We start from the raw sequence: 9,627 nt of genomic DNA on the forward strand, positions 1-9,627 counted from the left end.
AGACCCTGCTTTGCCCGCGGCGTCCCTTCATCCCTCCGCCCACGGGCGGGCTTAGCATCTCAGGAAGGACAGGTGGACACGCGTCTCTTAGAGGAAGGGAGAGGACGTGTCTGCGGGGGGACAGTGGGATGTCGTTGAGGGAGGCCAGGGGTGAGAACCAAAAGCCGATGGGCAACGGATAACAAGGCCTGCAACGTATTGTTGGCCCAGTATCGGCCCAGGCTGCCCAGCGGAGAGGGGGCAGACGGAGAGGGCAACCCTGACCCCATGGGCTCCAGGCTGCCCAGCAGAGGGGAGGGCAGACGTCGAGGGGACCTATGACACCATGGGCTCCAGGCTGCCTATAAGAGGGGAACCCTGACCCCATGGGCTCCAGGCTGCCCAGCAGAAGGGGCAGACAGAGGGGACCTATGACACCATGGGCTCCAGGCTGCCAATAAGAGGGGAACCCTGACCCCATGGGCTCCAGGCTGCCCAGCAGAGGGGGCAGACAGAGGGGCCCAATGGCACCATGGGCTCCAGGCTGCCTATAAGAGGGCAACCCTGACCCCATGGGCTCCAGGCTGCCCAGCAGAGAAGGGGCAGACAGAGGGAACCCCATGGCACCATCTGAGTCACGCCCTTTCATTCAGTTTCCGAGTGTTTTCTGGGCACCATGTGCACCTCAAACCCTCCTCGGCCCTCAGCCTGTCTCAGTTTCCTCTCTTCTGGGAACAGTTAGCAACTGCAGAGGCACTGCCCTGGCCCCGCTCCCCGCCCTCTTGCTGGGGTCCTGCTGGTCTGGCTCTTTGTCCGCTGACCCTGCAGATTCACCCTGAGCCACTGTGGCCGCTGCCCGGGGCTTCTGAGCGTTGCAGTAGCTTTCAGTGTGGGGATCCACCGGCTCGCTAAGCCGCCCTCAAGATGGGGAATGTGTTTTTAGAATGTTTCAAATCTCCCAAACGCAGCTTGTCTGGTGAAGCTCGAAGGGAGAACAGTGCTGCCGTGGAAAGCTGATGTCTCTCTCGAAGCCTTTCCCCTGGCGACGGGCTGGGAGGGAAGGGGGACAGTGACCAGACACAGGTGTGTGCAGAGGTGTAGGTCTGGCATCCAGAGAATAATGTCAGAATGACAACTACGCAAGCTTACGTGCGCGGTTTGGGGAGTTCCTACACGTGTACTCACCTGCGAAGGAGCCATGGTGGAACAGTGGTTAAAGTGCCCACTGCTAACAGAAAGGTTGGAGGTTCATACCCACCCAGTGGCTCTGTGAGGGAAAAGACCTGGCAATCTGTTCCCATAAAGATGTCAGCCCAGGAAATCCTAGTAGTAGTTAAGGTTGCATATCAACTTGGCTGGGCTGTGCTTTTCAGTGGCTGGGCAATTGGATGTAGTTATTCCCTATGATGGGATTGTCATCACCTACAGGGTGGACTTTGCAGTGAACAGTGAAGTAGTTACCTTCAGGGTATAGCCTGCTTCCAGTATAGAAGGAGGAGCTTTGAGACTCTAGCTGTTGGAACATTTGGATCCTGCGTTTCTCTGAGCCTTCATCTCCAGTTCCTGGACTTGAACCCGTGGCCTGCTGATCTTGAGATTGTGCCATTTTACCTTCCAACCTTGGGTTCGTCATCCTCACCTCAGAAGCCAGCAGCTGCACGAGTCAGAAGAAGCCTCCCTCTCCAGTGGGCCTGGAACAGGAGGCAGAGAGGAAGCCCAAGGTGGAGGGGCCGCCAACCAGCCCCAGAGCTGGCACTCTGAATATGGACTTCTAGTCTCTAAAGTGTAAGAGAATGAATTCCTGTTTGTTAAAGCCATCCATGCACGGCATTTCTATTACAGCAGCACTAGAGAACCGAGGCAGAATTTGGTACCAGGAGTGGGGTACTACTCTAACAGATACTTAAAATGTGGAAGCAGGAGTGGAGCACATCCTTGGAACTGAGATCCCTACACTGAGACCGTAGCAGAGAGCCTGGCAGAGAGATGGTGGCAGCAGAGCCAGGAGGCTGGCACGAGACAGAACATTGGGCTTGTCGGCCCATGGAAAACTGAGTGCCTTTGGGGAGGAGGCTTCCTGGGGGAGTGGGCTGCCTTCAGGCACTGATTGGGGGAGATGAAGGACTTTGTAGGACTTGCTGTAACAGAGCAGAGGCTGGGCTGACTTCCTGGAGAGACCAAAGAAACAGGGAGCAGTTTGTTCTTGTATGGTGTTCCTAAATTGTTCTAGAGTTTTGTCTGTGTTTTCCTTGATCAATCTCTCAATCCCTTGAAGGTATCCACCTATAATTCTTTTGATTCCTTATTAGATGGTTCCAAGGCCACTTCTTCCCCTGGGAGGTTTCTGGGTCTGTATCCTGGGCCCTTGTTTGTACGAATTTATCTTGGTTCTTTGTGAACTGAGATTGCCAGTTGTCTCCAAAACACTGTGATGTTGTTGTATTCACATGTTATTTGTGATTCTGTGGTGCTGTGATTTGCCTTTTTTTCCCCCCACTTAATTTCATTTTGTTATATCTGAGCAATCAGGGCTGGCATTCTACTGTTTTCTAGTCTGGCAACACTTAGGCATTCACCACTTGTCTCCTGGTGGGTGTGACGAAGGACGAAAAAGTGTGCACAGGTCTCCATTAGATGTTCATGGAGAGCAGTGGAGGGTGGATTGGGCTGGCATTGGCCACCATCTATTGCTGATCAGTTGGTGCAGAAGCAGCTGGTGGCCCTTGCTCAGTGGCTGGGGCTTTCTGGATGTCAGCCACCAGTGTGGTTGCCCTTGCAGTCCTTGGTGAGCAGAGCCGATTATCAGGTTGCTGCCGGGATCAGAATACTGCTTGCACACATTCAATCTGGCTGTGCTGTCAGGCCAGGGGACAGTTCACAGCTCTGTTTGTCTACTTGCTATTTTCCTCCAGTAGTTAGTCAGTATTTAATCTACTTCTTTATCCTTACCTTCAAAGCTCAATGTTCCAGGATTGTCTTCTGTATCTGTTTCAGTTGGTTTCTCGTTTCTTTGTTGTAGTGGGACTGTGTAGCTTGTCTGCTTTTTCTATCATCTTGCCTGAATTCCTGATTTCCTTACATTTTTTATCTCATCTTTTCCAAACCAGGATTTTTGGAGCCTATACCCTGGATATCATCACCAGCACTTTCTTTGGTGTCCACACTGATTCCATCAATAACCCAGATGATATTATTCTTCACCAACTTAAGAAACTGATGTCCTTCAGTGTTCTGAGCCCTTTGATGATCCTTATAGGTACAGAGACCACCTCTCCTATCAGCATGCAACATTAGCACACTCAGCTGTGATCCTTGGCCATCTTTGAACTTGCCACATTTCCCAGCAGCTTGCCCTCCAGAGCCCCACCTACGGCATCACTGAGAGGACCACATGAACTAAGGAGTGTGGGAGGTTGTGAATATACCTGGTAGACTGTCCAAATCACTAGAAAAAGTCTAAGAAAAGTATAGTTTTGCAAGAGTAGATTTAAAATATTTTTACAATAGAGCAAATCTTTAGTACACAAGCCCAGCACAATCTAGGGTCTCCAAGCCCTATGGCTGGATACCCATATGACCAACAGCATTTTGAGTGGGTCACAAATGTATTTATTCATTGATGAAACATGCATTGGTGAGACCACGCTCATATATTAGGCACATAATAATACACGCTCCAAGTAGATCCATTTAAAGGATGAAATAAAGCTGATGTAGAGAGAAGTCTTGAAGACCTCCCGTCCTGCTCGGCTCGCTCTGCATCCCCCCAGGTGCAGAAGAGTGTAGCTGTTCTCTTTCTAGGAGACGCTGTTCTCTGGTGAGCGAGGAGGTGGGTAGGATAGAGGGGAGGCATTTCATTGGTATTGTGTTCGTGCTGACAGACCTGTTTACTCCAGAGCGTTTTCCTGTTGGCCCACATTCCCACCTTGCCAGCACCCTACGTAGGCTCAGACATCTTGACATTCTGGTCAGTTGTGGACGTGGGAATTGTGCTTACAGGCAACATGTGGGAGAGGCTGTAGGAGGCCCAGTGCTCCAGGGTGGACTGTAGGCTCACACAGGCTGGGCATGAGTCCCAGACTGCCCCTTGCTCACCCTGTGACCTTGGGCAAGTTCTCGCCTGTTTCCTCATCTGTGAAATGGGTATAATCAGGGAAATGCCCTCTGAGATTGGGGAGCACTGACTGAGGAGGTGCATGTGAAGCCCTTGACACAGAGCGAGCCCTAAGTACGCAACTGATGGCGCAGCCACCCAGGTCCTGATCTTTTTGGGGTGAGGGTGGTTTCCGACTTCTCACATCCCTAATAGTCTCTGCACCCAACGTCCCATGGGTCCCTTCAGGGTTTGATTTTGCCCTGGCCCTGCTTGGAGCCTAACTGGTGTTTTCCTACCCCTCCCCAGTGATATTTCCTTTCTTTGTGCCACTGCTCGAAAGCATGAATGTGACTCTAGCTCCCCGGAAGCAGATGGACTTCTTTGTGAATGTGACCAAGCGTATTAAGAAGGAACGGCAAAGGAGTGGATGCAGGGTAAGCCCTACCAGGCTCCAATAGCATTATCCAGGCCCACACTGAGTCACTGGGGGCACTGCTGCCTGGGTGGCCTTGCATACCTGTTGAACTCAGACTATGCACGGCTGCGGTGAGCACTTGGCTTCCAGCCCATCCAAATCCCTAGAACTGAACCTAAATGCTAATGATCCAGGTGGAATCCCAGTGGCCTGAGACGCCGGTCCAGGGGCAGCAGGCCACGCAGCAGAGAAGTGGGACACTGAGTTGGGGTGGTCAGAGTTGTTGGAGGGTTTTGGTGATGTTAGATTGAACCAGAAACAAGTGGACACCATCCCTGCCCCTTTAATTGGAAAGGTTTTGTCATCAACAAAGATCGAGGCAAGATGGCGGTCAGGTTGATAGTGCCCCTCTGCTGGTACCAGATGGAAAGGCAGCAGGTTGGTATCGGGAAGACTGAGGAGACAGGTTCAACTTGTGATTTTCCAAAGCCCTGTCGCAGACGAGGTTGAAGCCTGAGAAGTGAGCTCCCTGGTCACTCAGCATCACTCAGCACGGTGTTTCCTGGGCTAACCATATTGGGAGAGAGGAACGGCCATGTGTTGGCCCCACGTTCTCATTGTCAGATTCTGACAAGAGCATGGAGAGGGGGTGTTGTGGGCGAGAACATAAGCACTTGGCTGTAGGGTGGGTTGGGTTGTGAGGGTCGGTTTGTGGGGGTGCCTGTGATGTCATTCAGTGTTCTCTTAGAGAACAGTAATCCAAGAACTGGGAGATTCCATTGACGAATCTGCGTCCCAGCCTGTCACCGATTCCTGTCCCTTACTGCTCGAGAGTCCTTCTCTGGACTTACACAGTGGTCCATTATTTACACATGGAGTCATCCATTAAGCCTTTTCCAGTCATTTGTATCTCATTAGGAGAAAAGAAAGAACTTCTTGTGGCATTTTCCCATGCCCTAACAGATTAAGCACTGGGCTGTTACTGAAAGGTTGGCAGTTCAAATCCGCTTAGGGATGCCTCAGAAGAAGGGCCCGCCAATCTATTTCTGAAAGGTCCTTGTAAACCCCGTGGGGCCCAGTTTCACTCTGACAAACAGGAGGTCGCCATGCTCAGAACTGACTCAAGAGCAACTGAAGCAATTCTTCAGCAAATAATGACGAGACCTGGGTAAGAGTCCATTATACAAGGAAGACATCATTTCTACAAGTCTCTTTTTGATTCTAGTTTATTTTTATCTTGCAAATAATGTTCCAGTGAACAATTGTCTCATTAAGGAAAAAGGAATAACCTTTAGTAAGTTCCCATATGTTTTGTTGGATGTTTTCATGTCTATTGTTATATCATTGCGTCTCCACATTGACCCTTGCACGAGTTTATTCCTCGTCCAGAAAATCATACAACCTGCCCACACTTGTATGTAAGCCAGTGGGGGTGGTATTTGAACTCAGGTCTGGAGGCCCAGATTCTGTGAAGCTCCCCCATTGCCCCAGGCTACCTCAACATGGATTTATTTCTAGGAACCACCCATGTGAGGGAGGAACTATGGTGGCACAATGGTTAAGCACTGGTGGTTCAAATCTGTGCTGCAGCACCTCACATGAAAGGCCTGGTGATCGGCTTCCCCAAGATCACAGCCCTTGAAACCCTTTGGAGAAAGGTCTCCTCTGACACAGAAGTGACTCAAGGGCGACTGGGTCAGAGCCGACTTGATGGCAACTGCTGTGGGTTTTGTTCTGTTTTGTTACCAAACCCTCTCTGGGAAAGAAGAGGGCAGCATATGGACTCCTGGTCTGAAGAGGGAGAGAAGACCTCCAAGAGGGGGAAGACAGGAAATGACATTATCTACTTTATGAAAAGACAAATATCAAGCTGGGCAAATGTAGCAAATACAACAAGTGACGTGTCACTGGATTTAACTTATAAGGAGTGAGTGGGAACCAATGAGACTGACATGAAGATGTCCCTGAAAGAGGAAGTGAAAATGCAAACAGGCCTTATTAACAGCCTGAGATGTGCCTTAAAAGAGATCATGATTTATTTCCTATCAAGGTAGAGTTTAAAACAATATATGACGTTGGTAAGGCTCAGCGGTACGGCCACCTTAGTTGGACTCCACGTTTGTTAAACTTTCTAGAAAACAGGCAAAATGTGTATCAAAAATCTCACTTCTTCATAAGTGACTCCATCCACTCTCATGGAGTCGTGAATGCATTTGGTTGCTAATCAAAAGGTCAGTGTTTTGAACCCACTAGCTGCTTCATGGAAGACAGATGAGGCAGTCTGCTTCTGTAGAGATTGACAGCCTTGGAAACCCAATGGGGATCGATATGAATCACAAGCGACTTGACAGCATGAGTTTGGTTGTTGGTTTGGAGTATTATTTGCAAAATGAAACACAAAGAAGAGTGATACGAATGATGGCATATGTATATGATGGAATCTTCCACCAAAAAAGAAAAACCAAACCTACCGGCCTCAAGTGGATTCCAACTCAGAGTGTCCCTGGAGGACAGAGCAGCACTGCCCCATAGGGTTGATAGACTGTCAATCTTCAGGGAAGCAAAGCCCAAATCACCCTCACTGGCGTGGAGTCCATTCCGACCCACAGCGCCCCTAGAGGACAGAGTGGAACTGCCCACAGGGTCTCCAAGGCTGTCAGTCTTCACAGAAGCAAAGCCAAAACCACACCCACTGCTGTGGAGTCAATTCCGACCCACAGCGCCCCTCTCGTGGAACTGCTCACAGGGTGTCCAAGGCTGTGAATCTTCACAGAAGCAAGGCCCAAACCAAAACCACTGCCGTGGAGGTGATTGTGACAATGCCCCTAGAGGACAGAGTGGAACTACCCCAGGGGACTCACCTTCTTGTTGTTGTTGTTATGTGCCATCGAGTCGGAACCGACTCATAGCGACCCCTCCTTGGGTTTCCAAGGCGGTATCATTACAGAAGTAGATTGCCCAACCTTCCTTCCAAGGAGTGGCTGGTGGGTTTGAACCACAGCCTTCTGGTTAGCAGTCAAGTGCCTTAGGCACTATACTACCAGAGCTCCTAGGGGACTCTCCTATGGGTACCATAAACTCTGTGCGGAAGCACTTCTTAGAGGATGGAGTAATGCCCCAATATTGATACTCGTGAAAAAGACCAAAACACAACATTGTGCGCAGAATGTGGGTTCACCCATCTAAACAACCTTGAGAAAGGACGAGAAAGAACCACACAAAAGCCTGAGCACAACACATGCGTCCTTGCATCTTGGATTATGAGTGACTGTGACGCCTTCTGAGTTTTCAAAACCATGCTTAAGTCTCAAACTATAATTTGGACGTAAGTATCAATTTCGTATTCTTTAGTGTTTTTGCCTGAGCCCGGCTCTGAAAATGAAGGGAGAGGGGGGAGGGACGGAGGGGTGCAGAGAAGAGCAGGAGGTGACTGCCTTTTGCTTTTGCTCAGACAGGTTCCCAGATGTGACGTGGGCTAAAACTTGGGAACCACAGCCATGTCCTCTCTTCCCGTGGGAGCCAGGAGTGCCATTGAAGACTCATGGCCCTGTGGGTCTCTCTCTCTCACCCTCTGCCCTCTCTGGCTCTCTGTCCAGGACCGTGTGGATTTTCTACAGCTGATGATCGATTCGCAGGCCACCGTCAGCTCAGAATCCAGCAAGGCAAACCAGCCCCCTAAAGGTAACATCGCAGGTCGTCGGTCCTGCCTCCAGGCTGACTGGAGGCCGTCCTCCAAGCCTGCGTGGAAGAGACCGCTAGGAATTCCCAGAACATGTCACTGTGTTGCTGTCCACTCACAGCTTGTTTTGTTGGAAACGTTGTTGCTGTCGAGTTGGTTCCGACTCGCTGGTGACCCCATGTGTGCAGGGTACATTGCTCTACAGCGTTTTCAAGGCTGTGCCCTTTCAGAAGCAGATGGCCAGGCCTGTCTTCTGAGGTGCCTCAGCTAGTAGTTGAGCGCTTAACCATCTGCACTGCACAGGCTAGCTGTTAAGAACACACCTCATACTAAAAGGACTGGCTCAGCTTCTTCACGTGACCTTGTCTGGTCACCTCTTGCCTCTGGTGTCTTCCTTCTCATCTGTAAGACGAGGAGGCTGGCTGTAATCATCTCCAGTCTGGAGCTCACAGCATCCTGTCAGCCTTTGATCTTTCTGTGACCCTCTTCTTGAAGGAACCTTCACCAGACCCTCATCTTCCAGAGTCAACTTTGTGGGACGGTTGCTCCTCAGAGCTTCTGCTTCCCAGCTCCTTTGTTCTCACATTGGCATCTCACAATAAGGGGGGTGGGAAAACCCTGTGGCCAAACAGGAACATACCAGAAGGTTACATCTCTCTAGGTGCAGAGTCCAGGCAGGTACCCAGAATGTGGGCTGTTGCCTGTACACCTGTTCATGGTGCCATTTTCCTTTTTCCCTCAAAGCTTTGACAGACCGGGAGATTTGCGCTCAAGCTGTCACCTTTCTTATTGCTGGATATGAGACCTCAAGCTCAACCCTCGCCTTTATAGCTTACAACCTGGCCACTCACCCGCAGGTGCAAGCAAAACTTCAAGAGGAGATCGACAGTGCCTTGCCCAACAAGGTGATGTGACCTGGAGATCTCCGTAAGGCCAAGAATCCTGGCTTCTTATTTTCACATTTTAAGTCTGAGTCCAAACTAGAATGTCCCCAGAAGGGGAGATGCTGAGGGCCTTGGGCCACTGAATATGTTATCTGCCGCCAGATGCTAACTCCAGGATCGCAAAGGAACAGGATATAATACGAATCCTGCCTCCAAAGAGCTAATTAGGAAGGTGGGAATAGAAATGTGGAATAGTTCTTGATGCTTTGGAATTAAATAATATGTGCAAAGTGGCCTGGCCTCCATGCATTCATCAATTCCTTCTTTAACACCTAGTACAGACCAGACCATAGTCATGCTAGGTGTCCAGGATATAGTGGTGAAAAGCTAGACCAAGACTGTGGCTTCTAGGATCTCTCATTACTGTTGCGATGGGTGGGGCTGGGGACAGTTTCATGGATGTGCTACCTGTGCTTGTTACATAGCTGCTTCTGGGTGGGAGGAGGCCAACAGGCAGTGAAAAAGCAAACCAATACATGAGCAAGATAAATTCAGATGGTGATAAATTCAATGA

At 50.1% G+C, this 9,627-nt stretch overlaps 1 protein-coding gene across 1 annotated transcript in view; it reads left to right on the plus strand.

Annotated features, from left to right (window-relative positions):
* Positions 1 to 9,083, plus strand: part of LOC103198683 (cytochrome P450 3A24-like) — a 33,117-nt gene extending 24,034 nt beyond the window's left edge. The window contains exons 8-11 of the mRNA XM_007942868.1: positions 3,087 to 3,235; positions 4,382 to 4,509; positions 8,087 to 8,171; positions 8,914 to 9,083. Of these exons, the coding sequence (XP_007941059.1) occupies positions 3,087 to 3,235; positions 4,382 to 4,509; positions 8,087 to 8,171; positions 8,914 to 9,083 (532 nt within the window). The remainder of the gene's footprint in view (positions 1 to 3,086; positions 3,236 to 4,381; positions 4,510 to 8,086; positions 8,172 to 8,913) is intronic.
* Positions 9,084 to 9,627: the final 544 nt, after the last annotated feature.

This window comes from Orycteropus afer, unplaced genomic scaffold (assembly GCF_000298275.1).
Source record: "Orycteropus afer afer isolate SDZICR_OR568_19922 unplaced genomic scaffold, OryAfe1.0 scaffold00006, whole genome shotgun sequence".
NCBI classification, from domain to species: domain Eukaryota; kingdom Metazoa; phylum Chordata; class Mammalia; order Tubulidentata; family Orycteropodidae; genus Orycteropus; species Orycteropus afer.